At 36.6% G+C, this 21,516-nt stretch overlaps 3 protein-coding genes and 1 long non-coding RNA gene across 6 annotated transcripts in view; 2 read left to right on the forward strand and 2 right to left on the reverse strand.

Moving 5' to 3' along the window:
* Positions 1-4,151: 4,151 nt before the first annotated feature.
* Positions 4,152-4,745, reverse strand: LOC125051505 (H/ACA ribonucleoprotein complex subunit 3). The gene is made up of 3 exons (XM_047651856.1): positions 4,551-4,745; positions 4,390-4,432; positions 4,152-4,304 (listed from the first exon to the last, which is right to left on the reverse strand). Exons 1-3 carry the CDS (start codon positions 4,602-4,604, stop codon positions 4,207-4,209), a joined length of 195 nt encoding a protein of 64 aa, XP_047507812.1. The 5' UTR covers positions 4,605-4,745; the 3' UTR covers positions 4,152-4,206.
* Positions 4,746-6,263: 1,518 nt separating this feature from the next.
* Positions 6,264-7,753, forward strand: LOC125055220. The gene is made up of 3 exons (XR_007117833.1): positions 6,264-6,449; positions 7,218-7,347; positions 7,597-7,753. It is a non-coding gene; the product is annotated as an uncharacterized LOC125055220 (long non-coding RNA).
* Positions 7,754-8,756: 1,003 nt separating this feature from the next.
* LOC125053841 (sodium channel protein Nach-like) lies at positions 8,757-13,622 on the forward strand. Its single transcript, XM_047655434.1, has 6 exons — positions 8,757-8,889; positions 9,753-9,889; positions 10,679-10,869; positions 11,480-11,603; positions 12,654-12,763; positions 13,332-13,622. Exons 2-6 carry the CDS (start codon positions 9,756-9,758, stop codon positions 13,469-13,471), a joined length of 699 nt encoding a protein of 232 aa, XP_047511390.1. The 5' UTR covers positions 8,757-8,889; positions 9,753-9,755; the 3' UTR covers positions 13,472-13,622.
* A 1,064-nt stretch (positions 13,623-14,686) lies between these two features.
* LOC125059792 (transcription factor kayak) overlaps positions 14,687-21,516 on the reverse strand; it is a 41,094-nt gene continuing 34,264 nt past the window's right edge. For 2 of the 3 annotated variants that reach the window (XM_047664421.1, XM_047664496.1), the window contains exons 2-5: positions 18,500-18,671; positions 17,344-17,902; positions 16,847-16,982; positions 14,687-16,207 (exon numbers count right to left, since the gene is read on the reverse strand). In XM_047664421.1, the coding sequence (XP_047520377.1) occupies positions 15,995-16,207; positions 16,847-16,982; positions 17,344-17,902; positions 18,500-18,671 (1,080 nt within the window). In that variant the 3' untranslated portion in view covers positions 14,687-15,994. Of the gene's footprint in view, positions 16,208-16,846; positions 16,983-17,343; positions 17,903-18,499; positions 18,672-19,788; positions 20,146-21,516 lie in introns of those variants that run through there. The other variant, XM_047664580.1, reaches the window with a different exon arrangement.

Genomic DNA, 21,516 nt, shown 5'->3' on the forward strand with positions numbered 1-21,516 from the left:
TAGCGTGGCGTCTGATAAACTTTTCTTGCAGTCTTCGAAAACTCTCAACAGCTCGGGCGTCCATGGATACGGTTTGGAGCCTTTGCCATTGATCTCGACTAAAGCGTCTACTAACTGCGCTTGAAACTTGGCGGCATGAGGGATGAAACGGCGATAAAAATTAATCATACCGAGAAAACGCCTCACGCCTTGCACGGTGTCAGGAGGGGGAAAATCTAATAGCTTTTGAACGCGGTCCAGAGGAGGCCGCGTACCATTAGCGTTAATGAGATATCCGAGAAATACAACCTCGCTGGCACCAAGAATGCACTTAGATGGATTGATCACCACCCCGTAATCTTGTAGGCGCTTAAAAAGGACGCGCAGATGCTCTCTGTGGCTGCTCTCGTCCACTGAAAAAACAAGCACGTCATCGATATAAGGAAAGCAGAAATCGAGACCCCGCGTGACCTCGTCGATAAAACGCTGGAAGGTTTGGCCAGCATTGCGCAGCCCAAAGGTCATGAAAGGAAACTCGAAGAGGCCAAACGGGGTAACGATGGCGGTCTTCGCGATATCTTCTTCAAAAACGGGAATTTGATGGTACGCTTTCACTAAGTCAATAGTGCTGAAAATAGTAGCTCCAGCGAGGCTGCAGGCGAAATCATTGATATGACGAACGGGGTATCTATCTGGTATGGTCCTAGCGTTTAATGCGCGATAATCGCCACAAGGACGCCATGTGTTGTCTTTTTTGGGTGTCATGTGCAATGGTGACGACCAAGCGCTTTTAGAGGGTCTTGCTGTGCCGCATTGAACCATGTCTTCAAATTCTTTTTTGGCAGCAGTAAGTTTTTGAGGTGCCAGGCGACGGGGACGACACGACACAGGAGGACCATCAATAGTTTTAATATAATGCACGGTGCTGTGCTTGATGATTCTAGGTAGACCAGGTGGACGCGTGACATCAGGAAACTCAGTAAGTATGTGTGTTAAACTAGAGTTATTAGAAATAACGGTCTTGACACTGGATTGACTGGAGGATGCAATGGAAGTGGGGATAGATAACCCAGTGCTACCATCTAAGAGACATTTGCTTCGGCAGTCCGGTAATAAATTATAATGACTTAAAAAATCGGAGCCGATAATCGGTGTGTCAACATCCGCAATGACAAAATTCCAGTGGAAATCCCTGCGTAAACCTAGGTTAAGATGCAAAGATATGTTGCCATAGGTTTTAATAGAACTCCCATTCGCAGCGCTTAGATCAAAATCTGCAGAAGCACGACGGTTTTTTGCAAGACGCTTAGGAAAACAACAGAGATCCGAGCCAGTATCCACTAAATACTGGAGTTTCGAATGTTTATCTGTAACAAAAATACGGCGGCTTTGATGAGAACAATCAGTCGCCGCGTCTACTGACTGTGTTTCCTGTTTTCCGACGGCGAGGTGTCGGGTTGCCAGTTGCAGGGTTTGGTACATTTGGTTGCCCTGCTATTGAACCTTCTATGGTACCAACACATATCTGGATTTCTAGGTGAGGCACCGCGAGAACGATGTCTAGATATTGATTTGCTGCGTGAGCGACCGCGAGGATGCGAGTTGGTAAGAGATGCAACTTGCTTGCTTAAATCTTCCACTGTCTTTACTAAAGAATCCAGTACCGATGGTGCAGGCGCTGGCATCGCACAGGAGTACACCTGGTGACTGGGTCCTGATATCTCTGTGATCTTGTCTGCGAGGTCTGCTATTTTGTCCAGACTCAGTTCAGTCTGCGAAGCTAAAATAGCCTGAATATTTTGAGGAAGACGGCGCATCCAAAGCTGGCGCAAAATATTTTCATCTGTAAGGGTGTTACCCGCTAACGAACGCAGATGACGCAGAAACTGCGATGGTCGCCTGTCTCCAAGCTCCTCTACACTAATAAGCTGGCGTACCCGCTGTTCCTCTGACATTGAAAGACGCCGTACTAACTCATCTTTTACCTTTTTATACCGTTGGCCTATGGGTGGGGGTCTGGTAATGATATCCTCAATCTCCCCAGCTAACTTTTCGTCTAATCTACTTATTACATAATTATATTTGGTATTATCACCAACAATACCCGCTATATCAAACTGAGCTTCTACCTGCCCAAACCATACTGCTGGTTTGTCAGGCCAAAAAGGTGGTAACTTGACAGCTACCTTGCATACCGCTTGCTCTTCAGACTTGAGTGTTGATTCTGATGTAGATCCAATATCAGTCAGTTTCTGCTGAAGAGCTGCATTCTCCAGTGTCAGCTGTTGTAATCGTTGTTCTAATTCCCTATCAGCCATTATACCACACGAACAAGCAAGATGAAATAATAATAAAAAATTGTAGCTGTGAGAGAGGTGCAGTGGCAGATAACACGGTTAGTATACAGGTAAGCTAAACAGTAAACATATAAGTTGTCATATCAAATAGATATAAATATAACAAATAACAATATATGCACAATAATATAGTTGAAACGTTTTGTAAATGCGACAAATGACTCGTGAAAGGAAAAAAACCATCCAGACGATCGCGCTGCTGGAGCACCTGGCCCTGGAGCGACACGATTGGGGGCCGCACCTCGTCGTTGCGCCCTCGTCGCCCGTGCTCAACTGGGAGTGCGAGTCCAAAAAAGTGGTCACGTCACGTCGGAAACTTCACATCACGTCGGAAACTTCACATCACGTCGGGGGTCACCAATTATGGGATGTTCTATCTTATAATAAATCATAACCCATATTTAACATTGTTCATTGGTTTATTCTTCACAAAACAAGAGTCATTAATTTATATTCTTATAGAAAAACCCATGGAAAAAATATACATATCTCACTCCTCTGAAGTCTGTCTTGAGTGACATTAGTTTTCTTCTTTTTATTAACCGCCGGTATTTGTGTTGCCACATACATCAAAATATGAAAGAAAGTACTACACAATCGCTACAACCTTTTCAATGTTGCCAGTTTACTAATGTTTGTATATATTATTGCTCTAGATATTTTTTTAGTGTTCTCTTTAGCTTTTAAAATAAATAGCGATAAAGGCCCAAAAAATAACATTAGTAGTAAAATATTCAAGAATTTAGCTCAAAATGTTGAGTGGTTAGGATAGCTATATTTATTGCATATCTTGTCGCACAAAATTTAAAATCTTTACCAGCTAACAATGAATTGTTTGATACATTAGTGTCACAAATAATTTTAAAATTAAATATTGCCAAATATGTTGAATTTATAATTCATTAAAGCACTTTCAAACTTCTGTAGCTTGAGGCTTAAAACCGACCAATAAAATGTAAGATGTAGCTTTCATATTGTAGATACTTAAATTTATGTTTGCCTTGACATTGATACTGTGATCATAAATTGGTAGAAATTCATAGCTTCAAGCTGATAAAATAACTGATTTTGATGTCTATCATAAAATGTCTCAGCCTAAAGATTGTAAGATATGTTAGGTGTGACATTGTATTATTTAAGTTCCAATATTAAAGTGTTTTCATGTATAACCAAGCTGTATATTTGTAAATAGAAGCAGCTTTTATTTTGAATTATCAATTATATTGTATTTTTTTCAAGACTCCAGTTGCAGCCTGTTTATGATGTACTGAATGTCTGAACTTTTATCATTAAGTACATTTTATTATCATTGAAACTAATATCTGGTTAATATTAGTAAAAGGCCCTTAAAATACTTATTTCAGATTTTTATTGTCTTAAAGCAAAGATGTTACTACAAGCTTGTATTGACTTGATTATACTAATACTTATAAAAACCTGGATTTTTTGTAGATCATAAGAATTCTGTATATTTATAATGCAATTGTTTATTTAAAAAAAAATATGTATGTGTATTACTAGGCCATTTTCAAATTAGTTAACAGACATCATTGAAATTTTAACACTTAATAAAGTTATCTCGCACCTCACTTTATAGTAATACAGCAGATTTGTGAGTCTATAACATGTACTGCATTTAACAACATATTGTAAGCAGATTCATTCAAAATACATCACTTTATAAATTTTCCTTTTTACTTTCCTTACCAGATATTCAATCAAAATTGCTTCATAATGATGACTTTCATTAAATACAAGCTTAACATTTGAAATCTATGAGGAGTTTTTCTACTACATTTCATAAAAACAAGCACATACTTATATATAATGCATTTATTCCTTAAAATAAGTTGTAAAGAGTTGTAAGTAATCATCGTATTGGTTCAGGTTGTTGAGTCAATAGCAAACCAAATCGTTTTTTGATAATTATTCGTTGTCTTGAATATTTGTCCTCTGGGGAAAAGCGAGCTGAAAGAAAAGATTTTTTTAAAATTGATGCTGAACATTCTCAAACTAATTTTGGTGTCAAACTGTTTTTTCATTTAAAAATTACCTGGATGTGCTGATAAGGTTGGCTTTCCACTGGGATCTATTGTCTGAAAAATATTTAATTTTATTACTAGATATGATTTGTTGAAAGGAAATGATTACACTTATTGTTAAACTAGAAAAAATAATAAAATTATTGGTTAATAAAGACCACGTGATACATACGGCTAACGTGTACTGGCGGTCACCATTCTCATTTAAAAAGTATCGCAAATACATTTTAAAAGATATTTATTTTTTAATTTATGTAGTTAGTAGTGAAAAATGTTTTAAAAACTTCTAAACAATTTAGGTAGTACAAATTACAAATAACAACAGCGTGGTTTTTGGTCATAACTCATAAGAAGTCAAGACTCAAAAGTCAAAACGGACTACAGACAACAGAGTACAGACTGAAGATAATTGACAGAAAGCTTTCATTTTTGACAACGACTTAGACATTGACTATACATATATACAGATAAGTAAAGTACACACATTTACATACGCTATGGTACAGAAATATTAATAATATTGATTTGACCTAAAGGTGTAGAAACCATGCCATAAACTTAAAAAAAAATGATATTGATTTAATATAGGGATGATCGATATTAGAAAAAACATCGATATGGACATCGATGTCATAATCGAAAGCCCAAAATCGATGTTCGATATTTATCGAAAACCGAACATCGATTAATAATTGGCATTAATAATTGACGAAGAAATAAAATACACTGAAATAAGTCAACCCTGCAGTTATTATTATATTTAACTATGCGGTGTGTATAATTGAATAAACTTTGGGAACTAACATAAGGACACAAGGTTAAAACAATTAAACAATTATGCGGTATGATTAACTGTTAATTTAACACCATCACGCTAGATCCAGATTACGCTAACTTTACTTTAATTTCATTATTCTCTCCGGTCGGTGGACACCATGCCTGATAATTCAAAGAACTTGTTGAGAAAATTTTGTCTGGAAAGTAGTTTTGTGGGGCTAAAGTACTTTTATTTGTATCCAGATTTGTTGAGCAGGTATGAGATTATATTTGTTCATATTATTTGGTATGTATAGACAAGGAATGCAGGTAGTAAAAACTTCGGATTAATTACTCTATCTATCGAGTGTTTAGTTTTTTTACTATTATTTATTTCAAGATAAAACAATTACAATCCAAAAAACTATGTAACGGTGGAACACAAAGTGGTTTTTTCATTCATTCATTAAGATAATATTATAATTATAGGTTTACAATGTTAAGGTGATAGGTATACTACTTAACATACATATATCTTATCTCTGTAACGTAAAAAAATAAAAAAGAACAAAACCAACAATTTAAATGAACATGACTTATGAATCAAGATAGTTTCTAAATTATGCAATTTTAATTTATTTTACTCACATATGTATGAAGTAATGACAAATATTATTTTAAATTCTATGGGTCAACTGTACTGTCAGGTCGCTAACTGCCATGCGTGTTCAATACAATAATGCGTTTAGGATGCTCTTGGGACTGCCTCGTTTCTGCAGTGCTTCGGAGATGTTCGCTCAAGTCCGTACAAATGACTTTTGGGCTATTATTAGAATTAAAACAAGATCTCTGTTGAGCCGGGTACGAGGCTGTCGGAACAGCATCTTGAAGACTGTGGCAGATAACCTGTCTTCGCCTATCATGAAGCATTTTGTGCGTACCCTTGTCGTTTCAGATCGACGAGTGTATGCATAGAATGTTTCATGGGTTTTATGTTTAGCTTTTTAATAAAAATATACGAGTACTAACACTAGTCCGTAAGTTTATACTCACATAATGATGGATTATTTTATTTGAACAAATAAATAAATAATAATAATTATAGGTGCTATTGGGGAGTGTCGTTAATTTCAACATTTTTTGCGGCATGGGCGTTGACGTGGCTGCTGTACTGTCGTTTCATAGAGATGCCTACGCGCATCACAATAGAAAACCAATATGAGTCTGTAGAAAATCTTCCATATCCATCCGTTGCTCTTTGCTCTCCAAATCAAATAACTCTAAGTGCATTAAAGCATTTCAACAGAACTCTCGTGTGAGTTACGTTCATTTATTAGTATCTAAAAAAGATTGTTTTTATCATAATGTTTTAATTAATATGTATTATTATCTTACTATGTATCGCCGTATAGAGTTTGACGTTTGAGCGTTTTCTATGGCAGTTTTTGCCGTGCACCACCACTATGTGGAACCAGCTGCCCACTGAAGTATTTCCGAACCAATTCGATTTAGGGTCCTTCAAGAAAAGAGCGTACCAATTCTTGAAAGGCCGGCTCATGCGAGCCTTCTGGCAATGTGAGTGTCCAGTGGCGGTGGTATCACTTAACATCAGGTGAGCCTCCTGCCCGTTTGCCTCCTATTACATAAAAAAAGAGTGCGTATTATATTTATTTCATTAAAAAAAAAACAAATCCCACAACGCAGTTCTTCTACCGTAAAAGATATCAAGTCGGTCAATTTATTCAGTCCCTACTTTAAAGGGATACCTAAAAACATCTTATCGTGACAATATCAATATTACAAATGTTCTATGTTTTAAATACATATATTGACTTTGTTCTTTCGGCCGTACCCGTGCTGCTTTTTTGCTCGGCTTGGTGAGCGCACTGTCGTATACCCAGATAACCGGCATTAAATGCCTTATTACATGTTTGCCTTACAAAATGTGTCAGGCGCATTTAAGTTTCGAACGAAATCACGAGATATAATCAACAAACCACAAATTGAGGCTTGATTATTTATATTAAGATAACTTTTTTAAGCAAGTTGACATATCACAATATTTAGTACTGATAATTTGCAGGGAAGGAAATCGTGAAATCGATTTCAAGAATGTCAGTCCATTACTGCTTGGTTTCTATGAATTAATTGGGGATTTTGACCAGGGTGTCATCTCTCGTGTCGAAGCCCTGATAGAAGCTAATAGGTATCATGTGAGTAAGTTTTATAAGTAGTTGAATTGTGTGACAAGGGGTTACATGTTTAAAACCTACTTGCAAAGAGAAGACAATAAGTGTATTTTATTTCTTTACATACAACGTAAAAAAATACCGTTATTTTAGAATCTAAATCCTAACCGATACTGACCGATCTGTTCCAGAAATTCCTAACCTTTTTCGGAATACTTTTGGATGGAGCAAATGATCACTAGATGTAATATATTTACTTTAAAAATGTTGTAGGCACTAGACATTATGGGAATGGTAGCACAAAAATGCGAAGATTTTCTAAAACTCTGCTTATTTGAAGGCAAAGCTTATCCACATTGCAGAACATTATTCTCACCCGTACTAACAAAGATCGGAATGTGTTGTATATTTAATAATGTGTATCAATTTCGACATAACAGAAGGTGAGTTATTTTTGGTATATCATAATTGTGGTACTGAGACATAAATAATAGAATCTGGCGTAAGGAAGGATATAATCGTACTTTCAGTAATAAAAAAAAAGTGTGTGCGTGTAACATTTACGCGCGATTGAAGTAAAACTTCTTTGGCATTGACGGCATATAACGCTGAAATGATTAAATATTAATTTAAATAATAAAAATCATATCATAATTTAATTATATTTATTATTTATGTGCTTTACAAAGATTATTCAAATACGAAGGTTAGATCAGCACATGTCAATATAACATTGTTATTGAATATTATAGAATGTCGCAATCGTCAGAAAATTTATTATTAATTTACTTATTTTAAAAGTAATAAATCAATAAGTATATTTAAAGATTTACAAAAAACTTTGAATTTAATTTTTTTTTAAACTGTTGAATTTTTTTTATTCACTTTGCTATTCTCTTATACAACTTTGTTATTTTTATATAAAATAGACCAGATTTTCAGGTCAATTAATTTGGTATTAATTTACTTCTTCCAAAATGGTCGTATGTCTAAAATAAGAAAAGCAGGCTAGGATGGGAACCTTCCCTCTTTAGTGGAATTTTAATTTGGTTACATCTTACTAGTATGGATCTTCATTTTAAATATACTTATAATAACAATAATCAGTATCAAAATAAAACGAGTGAATGCTATCCTAAATAAACCCTACCAAGAAACTGACTTAAATCAGTTCAAATAATGCACCACTAGATGGCGCATACGGACTTATAAAACGCGCTATCGTTATCGTATTTTTAAATAGCGGAAACTACACAGGCTAAGCGTTACTTCCGTCAGAAAAAAATCGAGTTACTCCCTAGTCGCGCCTAAAGAAGTTTTACTTCAATAATTCCATATCAGTATTGGCTTAAGGATCCATTCCTTAGAGGTGAATGATATTTTTTAAAACAATACAAAGTTACAGTTTACGGGTATATTGTTAATAGGAACGAGAAAACGAAGGATTTCAAACTCCGCAGAATACCAGAGAAATTTGCAGGTTTTGGACGAGGTTTGAGAGTAGTAGCCGATTATAATCCTGACGATGCTGTTGATGGTACCGTGGTCAATGCTGGAGCTATAAGGGTATAACTAACTTAGTCTTATGTATTTGACGAAATTTAAGGAATGAAATATTATGACACTATCTGGTCAATATATTCTTGAAGCCTGGTTGTATGTACAAAAAAATAAAAACAAATGGTGACTTTCACCAGTATAATACTCGAAACAGAACTAATTTGAGAGTAAGACCAACCAGGCACCAGAAGATAAACCATTCCTTATATGGAAATTGTGTTCGTTTTAACAACAAACACCCACGCAAAATTTGAGAATCACTGAATAAATTCAAAGCTCTCGTTAAATGTAAATTAATCATAAAGCTAATAAAGCTTTTTATAAATTTGACGAATTTTTAGATGATCCTAATCCTTGGGATTGATTTGCTCCAGTTCGAACAATTTTCTTGGTGCATAGCGCCTGAAACTATCAAGTGGCAACTAGGCGTCAGTTGTCGTATCTGCTACATAAGGAACAAGGCGTGCTTTAGTTTGTAGTATTGCTTATGCATTCCGATTACACCGCTGTTGTTTGAAACATCTTTTTTAATTTATAATCCTTTTTTGAATGACTCAAAACTTTGCGATGAAAATGAGTGGCGGAAACTTTCTTGCCCGCTATACGCCCTTGACTTGCAAACTCGTTGTAAATGAATTGATTTAACTTCTTTTCTGACGTTCATAATTGTACTTGTTTACCTATATCATTAAAATTATTTTGAGTTTGAGTTTGACATACGGAAATACGAACGAACGTACCTTTTTACGTACCTGGCCATTAAAAAGCTAAAAAGCTGTTAAAAGTCCTTTATGGCGGCAAAATAACACAGACAAGCTTTGAAAAATAAAATGAATATAGACTTGAAATAAGATGTTCTGCTGTTGTAGGTTATGATCTTGGAGTCCTCAGAGTTTCCGTCAGTGGACGAATCGAATCTTGTCCGTCCATATACTGAGTCTTTTCACATTATACATCCCACCTACACTTACTGTTCGGAAGATGTCAAAGCACTACCAAGTTACAGGTATAATATAAAAGAGTTGTTTTAGTATGTTTTAAAAGTAATATCTATCTAATAACTTCTGGGTGACGACATAACCGACTAAACGATGGTTCATTTACTTGCTGTCTGTGCGTTTGAAAGGGCCAGGTGCGATCTGGAGCTTGAGACTGCGACATGAGGGTATCCCGGATGGGCTATCCGACATGTTGCTTGAGCACAGATCGCACCAGGAAAAGTTCTGCTGCAAGATTGTCAAATATGTCAATAACATAAATAGCACGAGAGGTAACGTGGGTAGCGACGGGCAGTGGGCCCCGATCTAAACAAACTTTAAACATCTAGTATTATAGATAAATTAATACAAACTAAAAGGATCTAGGGTTATAATCAAATAAGTTTGCAGAAGACGCGACCTTTACCCAACGTGTCGGTTTATGTGACGATGTGCGCGCGCATCGTAAAAATTTACACATAATTTTTCCCTAACGCGCCAAAAGAAGTAAAATAAAATAAAAAATAATTCAGTGGCGCTACAACCTCTTTAAGTCTTGGCCTCAGATTTCTGAATCTGTTTCATGATCATTTTTTTTTAATCTAATAGGCAAGTAGGTGATCAGCCTCCAGTGGCTGACACAGGCCGTCGACTTTTTGGGTATAAGACATGTCGGTTTGCTCACGATGTTTTCTTTCACCGAGCAAATGTTAAATGCACACATAGAAAGTCCATTGGTTCGCCGGGGATCGAACCCACGACCTCAGGTATGGGAGTCGCACGCTGAATAAAGAAGAATAAGAATTCTTGTATCGCAGTCGTAAATGTCTGTTCGAGGACGAGATGCGCGTACGTCACTTTGGCGAGTACAGCAGTAGCGACTGTAGCCTGCTGTGCTACATTGACCTGATCCAGCGGCACTGCAATTGCCTGATGCACTATGTGCCTTATGTGAGACATGAGCGAGCCTGCAATATTTCCAGCATTCCCTGTATCGCGGCTGTTAGGAGTAAGTACCATGTGACATTTGCTGGCATTATCTCTATATATTACTAGCTGGCCTGGCGAACATCGTACCGCCTAACAGTTGATTCTTTATTTGTTTAAAATACTTATTCTGCTATTCGGGACACTGGTCTAGCTAGTAAGATAAAAAAAAGAAAATTGATAAGACAACAAATACATTATGTCAAAAAATAAAAATTTACCTTTCCGGAACCCCTCCACTAACACTTTAACTTTATGCTATGGTATTAAAGTTCAAATAGACTTTTAAGTATTATTACGAATATTTTGTATGGTCATATAGAAAAGTGTTGTTTTTAGACTTTTTCACTCAATTTTTTTTATATTTTTCTCTGTAAGAACCATCCTCGTACTTCAAGGTATATTATATAAAAAAAATCAGACAAATCGGTCAAGCCGTTTTCATGTTATGTCGTGACAACGGAAAACGGGTTTCATTTTTATATATATAGAAGATATAAAATTTTCGTGTCACAATGTTCGTTCCCATACTCATCCGAAACGGCTTTAAAAATGAAATTATTGAAAAATCTGTCGTTCCGTACTGATTCAGTAATGGAACAAATTTGAATATATTTTATTAAAATTAACAGTTCAACTGACTAACTGGCACGAAGACGACTGTGACTGTCCTCGCGACTGTGAATCGTTTAATTATCGATCAGAGGTGATGCTCGGGAACTTAAATGCGCTGGAGCAACTCGCTGAAAATCCTTAGTAAGTAAATATTGTTATGAGGGGATCGGATAGAAAACGTATCCATAAATATCAATGTTTAATAAAATAAAAATCTTCTCTTTTTAAATAATTAACAAGGAATTGCACTAAATCCACAAACTCGGATAAACACACTAATAAATGCACTTTGTCACACTATATCAACTACGCACACTCACGCTTTCGCAGCACTTAATATTGTCTTCACTATTCGATTTATTAAATCGCAATCGTATCAAAACTAAATTAAGTGGTCCTTTTTTAATGGAATCACGCTGCTTTGAAGGGCCTTGACAGCTCAGCTCGGGCTGTTTTGACGAGCGTAGCGCTGCCGGAAATTAATAGACCGTGGGAGTATTCGAGAACTTTCTGGACAAGATCAGTCTGGCTTCGAGAAGTTTCTGATCTTCCCTCTCTTTCGCGTATCATTTCCGTCCTTCTCCCACACCTAGATGTAACTCTCTAGGATGTTCCTTTATCAAAGTAGTATAACCAGTCCAGAAAACGGGTTTCCTGAAAGCTGTACCATGTATACTTGCACTGAAACAGCAAGTAGTAGTAGTAGTAGTAGTAGACGTTTTCAGCAAGCTGAAAACGTCTCTAAGTTGTAGAAAAATCGAGAAACATTTCATTCAGCCCATCTTCGTATTATATATCAATAACGACAAAATGTATAATCAACTACAAATTGATATTTATATCTTGTGCCTCGTGACCCTAGCGACTTCACCAGCGTTTGTGTCCACCTTTCGCCTGTTTGTGACCACGTGTCCTTTCAATTTTCGTTGAAGAGATATGTCATCCTTTATATTAATCTGTATTTCTTATTTTGTTACTAATTAAAAAATACCTTATAAAGAATTATGTTATTATAAAGTTTTTATCTTCGCTAGGAATCACCAGTCACTGATGAACGCGATTATTTTCCTTTTAGAAGGCTTACGCGCGAAGATAGGAAACCCTATTTTTTTACCTGAATTAAAATCTCCTCATGGACAATGGCTTGATTTCATGTCTTTTACGTTATAACGAAAATTACATTCTTTTCAGTGAAGGTATCGTGTTCAACAAAAGTACATCATTATTAAACTTTAACTTACCGAGAACGTCGTACGTAAAGAAGAAACAGGAGACTGTAATGTCAGTTGTCATCTTCTTTTGTAAGTAAATATTATTAATACCAGCTCTACAACTGGTCTTGGTGACCAGCGTTCTATGCCCGACACATACAGATGAATTTTTGGGTCTATGCCGGTTTCCTCACGATGCTTTTCTTCAACGTACTAGCGAGTGTTAAACGCGCACATTTCTTTTATATAATAGGAGGCAAACGTGCAGGAGGATCACCTGATGTTAAGTGATACCGCCGCCCATGGACACTCACATCCAGAAGTGCGTTGCCGGCCTTTCAAGAATTGGTACGCTCTTTTATTGAAGGACCCTAAGTCGAAATGGTTCGGAAATACTTCTGTGGGCAGCTGACCTTCCATATAGTGGTGGTGCGCGGCAAAAACTGCCTTAGAAAACGCTCAGTTGCGGAACGACGGACGTCGAGGTGATACAGATGGTATTTTGTATTTTGCCTCATTCATTATATTATCTTCTAAGACATTTACTGAAACAAATGAGTGTGGGGGGGGGGGGGGGATTTAGTTTAAACTACATATTTGTAATGTATCATTAGTTTCTGACATAAATTTGAAATCAACCTTTAAAAACTATTTTCAGCAAATCTCGGAGGCGTTTTTGGATTGTGTCAGGGATGCAGTATTATAAGCCTCTTCGAGGTGTTATTCTACATTTACATGGCGATTAGGAATAAGTTCAAAAACAGAGTCAAAGTGCAACCTCTGAACTACGTAAATTAATAATATTAAGTTCACAGTTTGTTCTTGGTCTTTTGAAATATTTTTACACTGTGAACGGTATTTTATTGGAGCCCAATAACAGGTCAACTTTACTGTTTTAAAAAAAAATCTGAACACCGCTTATATAATAATAATGTCGCTGTAGAATGATAACCTCGTATAGTATAGTATAGTATAGTATGTCCCTCTGGACAAACCAAACATTACAGGAAACGAAAAAAATGTATCATTTCGTCAATGTTCGTTAAAATATTATTATGTGTTTTTGTCCATAGTTTTGGATGGTAAAAAGGACTTATTTATAAATAACAAGAAATTAATTGACAAGAGTCTAAGAATAAAAAATAAATGGTTTTTTGTCATACGAGGTTATCATTCTACAGTGACGATAATAAAGCCGTATTATTTCCAATCATGACAAAAAAAATATAATATACGGCTTAGATTATTGTACATTTTTTTTCCTTTTACTGGTTATCCTATATCCTAGCTACCTTCAGTACCGTCGATAGGAACCTCAGGCCTCCTCCAGCTTTTTCCAACTTCCTGTCTGTGGCTCTCTTTCTCCATACGTTTCCTGCTACCGCTGCTATTTCTTCTATTCACCGCTTATATACTACTAACACATTTATCCCTTATCAAATAGCCACTTCTGAATAAAATTGAGAGTGAAAATACCTGCGTTTAATATTACTTCCTCGCCTATAAAATCTTCATATTATCTGACTGAATTTTTAAACTAGCTAAACGAAAGTTTAATTAAATACTTTCTAACACGTGGACTCATGCTGGCCACAATTATAAAGCACTAAGAACGAGACAAATAGAAAAGATTCTGTTTTGCAACGATTTATTCAAACTACTTTCCCTTTAATGATTCAAATAAATATTTCAGCAGAATGGCTATATTTCATATATTTAAAATTAGAGTTTATATTCGTTTAGTAAAGCGGGCCATAGACGGACCGCATGTTGCAGTCGGTCTTGACTTGACTACATGTTGCAGTCAATACCGACTGCAACATGAGGTTTTCTCAGGAACTGCTCGAGCGGTCCGTGTATTGCGAATATGAATTTAGTATGGAAACTGCAGATCGCCGTGCGGCGACCGCTTAGAGCAGTCGGTATCGGCTGCAACATGCGGTCCGTCTATGGCCCGCTTAAGTCGTAAGATATATTGGGAATTTTGGGTTCGAAGATAAATAAAAGACACTATCGGGTGTACGTAAACAAATCTATATTTCTGCTCTGATACAAATTACTACATGGCGGTATAATTTTATCAAACATATTGCTTTGCTTCAATTGCAAAAATACAAAAGTATTCTAGAAAGGCGTTACAAAAACATTTAAAAAAATTACATCTCATTAAATCTATTATTATGCGTAAATCTCTAAAATTCACTATATAAAGGCAAATCGCACCGTTCGCATTAAATACAAATAAATACTCCGTGGACTAACCAATATTAATACTTTTCGGGAACGGAGGTTAACTTAACCTAAATAAATCAATATTTGGCTTATTTTAATTACACTATAAAGCACATAAAACAATAATTTGGTCTAAGTTATGCGTATAAGTGCTCTTAACCTAGTTATTGCCTTAAAATATTCAGTATAATATTCGCGCCCGTAAAAGCCTACAGTATTCAAGAATTTAAAAATTTCAACTACCGGGCGCCAATATCCTCCAAGCAGAGCTCACTGGACGTATCACAAATAATCCCTTAATTAATCTACCTAATCCAATGGAACGGTAAGAAATTACGATATTGAGCTAACTTACATTCATATATTAAGTAATATTGCTGTTAGTCTATTATTCTGTTACTGAGGGTAGACGAAATGGCACGACGTTTATTATGACAAGATCATATTGTGCCTGCAAGAGATTTTTCAAGCACAACTCGTTGTAATGCTTCAAATAAAACTCTGTTTTATTCTCACAATTATTATTACCAGATATACATTTGTATCATATAAAAATATTCTCAGCGTACAGCTAATGAATTGACTCTCGTAGGCATCGCCTTACACTATATAAATACAAAGCGAAAAGTGAGCAAGTACGAACCCCCGAATAGAGGGAAAGAGATAGCCGATCACCGGAGGTTCAACAGACAGAGATAGATAATAGATATAGGGGGAATAAATACGAACTAAGTTCCGTGCGGACACGTCTCACGTGACCCGCAACAAAGGCACGGAATCACAAATTTAATTTAACAAGAATAATTATGTGGAAAATAAAGAAATGAATAAAAATTACACCAACGGTTAATACGCTTTCGTATTTTATATTTGTGCGGGTTAAAACGTTTTGGAAAAGTTTCTAGTTGTTTTCCAATACAGATAAATGTATAAAAATATTTTCTTTCATTCATTACAATTATAACTCATACGCTTTAAACAGTTAAAAAATCCTTGAAGACATTTTCCATCAAAATGAAAATCTGATTTTATAATTGAGGGTAGTTTGAAAATATAAAATAAGGTACTACTTCGGTACCTACTCAACCTTCAGAGACTGACGAGGCTATTATGGGCATCAGGTGAAGCCAGATCCGGGGCTGATCTTTGTTGCTGGGAACAAGGATGGGGCTGAGGATGTACCGGTGTGAGACCTGTTCCACCTTCCATGAGGCTTTCGAAGTTGAAGGGAATCCCATTACTGGGTGTACTGATTTCGATGCCGGGGATTTTGTTGTTGCCTAACGCTTTATTGTTGTGTATCTGAAATGAGAATGATTTAATTAGATTTTTGAAAAAATAAATTAATTTTGTAGTTATAATAGTTGGATGGGAGAGTAAATATTGACAGTAATATTATTTTGTTACTAGAGTCTGGCTTATAAAAGAAGAGAACGAAAAAGCGCGGCAAATTAAAAAAAAAAGTATAGTATCCCTAAAAGTTTGATATATTTTGTGGATTAAACTTACTTGATACTTAATTTTATTTTATTATTTTTTACATTGATAGTAAGTGTATTTCTATGAAATTAAATACTATACGTATTTAGTCTTTTACTATTGATACTTACAATGACTAGCATTGCATGGAAAACTAAAACTATATTTATTATAAAACACAACTTTAAGAGTAATCAAAATCAGAATACAAAAAATCAATAAAACAATGTTTAGGCTATTATACCTATTAACTATTCGGAAAAAATATATAATAGAAATAAAAATGAGTAATTGCATGAAGTATCAAGACCATAAATCATACTAACCTAAGAAATTCAATGACAGTGTGTGTTGCCATCCGAAAGTTTTCAAATAATTCAATTATGTTCTTTCATTAGCCAGACTCTATGTTTTGTTTGCAAAATTTCAAAAGTCTTAGTGAAATATTCGAAAATTTTTTACCTGTGCAGGTGTAACACTAAGAGGCACTTGGAGGAAGTTAGGTCTGTTGGGTCTGTTCATGATGGGCGGGGTGTCGAGTGACGTCACAGATGTAGCATTCGTCACCACAGCTAGGTTTGCCGCCGACAACATTATCCTGAAATAATTAAACATAATATTAAAACACTTCTGTCAACACTAATTATGCACTTTCGAAACCTGACAAGCTGTCAAAGAAAATTATGTATTTTGACGGATATTTAGGGCGTGTCATGAAATTTGTCAGCACTCGTCAAAAAACTGTGTTAAAAATGTTGTCTGGAAATTCTCCTATTAATAGATGTATTGCTTCCTCAAAAATTAATAACAAAAATCTTAGTAATATCAAGAAAAAACAAGCGTGAATATTATAACGAAGATAAAGAACAAATAAAAACAAACTAAATTGCATGTTAATTATGTTTTTGTTCACTTAAGGTTAAACATTTCGACAAAAAAGCGATATTAATGGTTCTCACCTTTTGTTCGGTGTCGGCGTAAACATATCATTATCTAGAGCAAGTATGGGGACGGGATCGATCGCCGGGTCCATGACTTCCACCTTGACTCTGACACCATCTTCTGGTATATCCGGCAGCATATACGGATCTTGGAAGGGTTTGACATCAGGTGGACTAGACGACCTCTTATTTAGCCGGCACAGGGGCATGTGGTTGTTGAGTATGGCTTGCAACTGGTCTCTGCTGGAGTTGAGTTTTCTGATCTCATCGTGCAGCGCCTGTTTCTTCTCTTCCAGCTTGTCAGTCTCCTCTTGGAGCTCGTTTGTGTGATCAAGTCTTCGTTTTCGGCAGCGAGCGGCTGCCATTTTATTGCGTTCACGACGAACTTTTCTGCGCTCTTCCTCCTCTGGCGAGATGTCCTGTGGGGCTTTGGTTGGCCGCCGGCCTCCCATATTGCGGCGTTTGGGCGTTGGTAAACCCGGACTACTGCTGCTATCGCCGCTGGCTGATAGTGGGCCCGGCGACACATGAAGAGGCGACGGGCCCGAATCGCAGTAGCCCACCGTGTTCAGGATGCCTAAAAATAATAAAATAAAAATAAATGAGTGGCGCTACAACCTCTTTAGGTCTTGACCTCAGATTTCTGAATCTGTTTCATGATCATTTTTAAATCTAATAGGCAAGTAGGTGATCATCCTCCAGTGACACACGTCGTCGACTTTTTCGGTCTAAGACATGTCGGTTTCCTCACGATGTTTTCCTTCAGAGTTCGAGCAAATGTTAAATGCGCACATAGAAAGAAAGTCCATAGGTGCACAGCCAGGGATCGAACCTACGACCTCAGGTATGAGAGTCGCACGCTGAATCCACTAGGCCAACACTGCTCGCCTAAAATTATGATGTTTATCAAAATAACGAGACATTATAAAATAGAAAACGTGTTTCTATTTGCAATTGAAACTCAAACCGGTCTCACGTGGGATTTAGTACAATTGACATTTGCATCGACATCGAAATGATACTAGATATCCCTGTGCAATCAAATAACGAGCTGAAATCCAAACTGAATGAAGTTATGGCACAAACCAAATATACAAAAACCAAATGTAAAATCTAGTTCCCACTAAGACAAAAGTTAGAGTTTTCTTTAGTAGAAGTCTTATTTGGAACTTACCGTAATTGGGCTGCGTGACTGACGGTGGAACGAATCCAGCGTGGCTTGCCTGGTCGTTGTGGCAGTTGTTCAACTCGATATAAGTCTGCTCGAAGTTTCGCAACTGAGTGGGAGTGATGGTCGCCGTCGTGCGTGTTGGGACCCCCGACTGGAGGCCTTCGAGGTTTGCCAACTGGAATTAGAAAAGGAAACATTTAGCTACAAATTGTACTAGAAACATTTAGATAATTTAATGAAAACCACAGTGACTTGAGCTTTTAATTTATAAAATTTCTAATTGATAAAAAGTAATATAGCCAACACGTGGTTTATGCAATATTTGTTTTGAATATTGTTCCACATTCCAAATGAACTTTTGTCAACAATAATTAAATATGTAACAACACAGAATATTTAATAAACAAAACAAACCACCAATTAAGCAATATGCAGAAAGATATAATAATCTTTAGATTACAAAACACCTATATTTAAGTTTTAATTCAGAAAATATTTATTGGGAATGGTTTGGTCATCATCAAAGCAGTACTGATACAACATTTCTTTACATTTTACTGCACCTTGACTTGATAATAAAGACGATATTGCAATTAACAATAATTTTACATGCAATGAAAATATAAGACCTATAAACTGCTTCTATAAACTGAAACTCTGTTCTGTGTACCCACTCTGTGGGTACTTAATTATTCGAGTACTGAAAGATTCCAGTTTCAAAGCAATAAATCTTTCACCTATCCTTCGTATCAAAACATAAAATAAACAACTCGCCCAGAGCAATTTCGTTTATTATTTTAAGATATACATTAGTAAGAGGATGACTTATAGTTTTTAGTTTTATCCGAGTAAGAAATATAAAATATGTTTATTGTGGAACATAAGATACATGTATCACACGTCATTAAATTTGAATTTGTAGGCATCCCTACTCATCGGCAAAGAAGGCAGAGGGTGAGAGAAAAAGCCGGCGTAAAAAAACTCTCGGTACTCTTTTAAAATAGCAAATCATCAAACAACACTTAATTTAAAACAAATATCGCAAATTAATTAGAAGTAGCCTGTCTAGCACTAGTCCCAGGCCCTTTTATCTAGATAATCGTTAACTATATAGTAAGCCTTTTTACACATCTTTTCTTTAATACATTAATAAGCTGAAGGAATATCCGCAAATATTGAATAAGAATTGCATTCTAAATTGGTGACCTAGTTACATCCTCGCTAAGAGGTAAGTGGGGTGTGCAAATCGGTTAAACGAACGCTTCTACAAGGAGTTCTACTAGAGGTTATACCTGCTGGCACCACAGTTCTGTGGCCAGAATGTTGGCGAACTCCAGTGGGTCGATATTCTGCATCTCGTCGTTCTAACTCAACCACGTTATAATTAGACGCTTACTCTATTGTGTTGCGCTTTTTGCGACGCGGGCACCTTCGTGGTTCGAGTTTGTTAGTCGATTTATTCGTTATAATCCGCCCTCGCAAATAAATTGCGAATTGAAGACAATGGAAAGGGTTCGGGTGTCGTGGGGCGGATTGGTATCGTTAATCGCGATCGCGATGAAGTTTTCGTGTGCGCGGGAGTGCGAGTCGTTCGTTCGTTGCGCGCGGCGTACGGCGGCCGGCCGCGACGGATCGCGCGCTACTGCCGCCCCACACCGCCCGACTTCGCCCGAAATCATCGCCCACGAGCAATTTCGAATCATATATTTATAGAACACTCCTCAACTCCGGAAATATTTCGCATCATTTCGCAGCACGCGGCGGCTAGTTATCAAAGGTAAAGAACACATTACGCAAACAGATTAGACCGTCTAGATAACAGGGTTTTCGCAACTCCGAACTACACCTTAGTTTTATACAGATAATAAATCCTTGTTTCCAATCTGAAACCACAAGACGATTTTGACATTTACTAGAACCCAACAAATGCCGGAACAATATATAAAACGTTGGTACTATGTCATAAGAGTTAACTTGCGTGAATAATAAAACTAAGAAAGATTAGTTGCCTATTACTTGGAAGTAGATGCTGATGGTGGGCGGAATGACTAGACCTTGTGGCAAGGACGTACTTCTTAGTTACCAGTTATTATATTCGTGGGCGCTGAATTTTGATAATGAGCCTTATAAGGTATCGAATAGGAAAATGATAAATTATTTCTCTATATGGTCTTGTGTTTATTTAAATTACAGTGCTAGATAATTATATTTAATTGAAATTATACAGACTTTTCTTGTTAATGAAACGAGACAAGACATGGTTCCTTGTACTGATTGTGATCTATAGCAAAACAGGACAAGGCAGATGAGAGAGCTCCGGAAGGCGCGCACTCGAGTCAATTACTACAATTGCTTAAATGAATTTCGTCGGCACAGGCCGTGCGTTAATTGGTCACGGTGCTTACCTAGCAATTATCAACCGAAATTATTGACGCACATACTTTATCTATCATTTAATAGTAAAACTAAAGGTGTCAATTTACGGTCAGGTCATTAAACCATACAAAACATTCACCCAGTCGATAAATTTCTAACAATTTGTTACAAGCGATGGTTAAAACATTTCGTTCAAGCTGGGACTCTGATACATTCCTGTATCTGTCCTAATAGACAAGCAGGTGATCAATCTTCTGTGCCTGACACAGCCTTTTTGGGTCTAAGACATGCTGGCTTTCTTCCGATAGTCCATTAGAGCATAGCCGGGAATCAAACCAGCCCAGGGATGAGTTTAACGTTGAAAAGACTTGGCCAACTCTGCAGCTGTGCTAATTATGTCAAAGCCTCAATTCTGGAGCCTCAGCACCGCGATAAGATTACCGTCTTCTTACACCTCACAGGTTTACATCGCGTTAAACAGGAGTCGGTGGATTTGAGAATCGTTATCGCGTGCCTAATGAGATCACCGCTATATCGAGTTGTGACGTTTCTGCTTCAGAATAGGCTATGTTGACAGAGGCGTTAGTTTCATTGCATTGAAATAATAATAGAACAATACTACAGGAGTACTACAGCGCGCAATG

The sequence above is a fragment of the Pieris napi genome, chromosome 1 (genome assembly GCF_905475465.1).
Source record: "Pieris napi chromosome 1, ilPieNapi1.2, whole genome shotgun sequence".
Taxonomy (NCBI): domain Eukaryota; kingdom Metazoa; phylum Arthropoda; class Insecta; order Lepidoptera; family Pieridae; genus Pieris; species Pieris napi.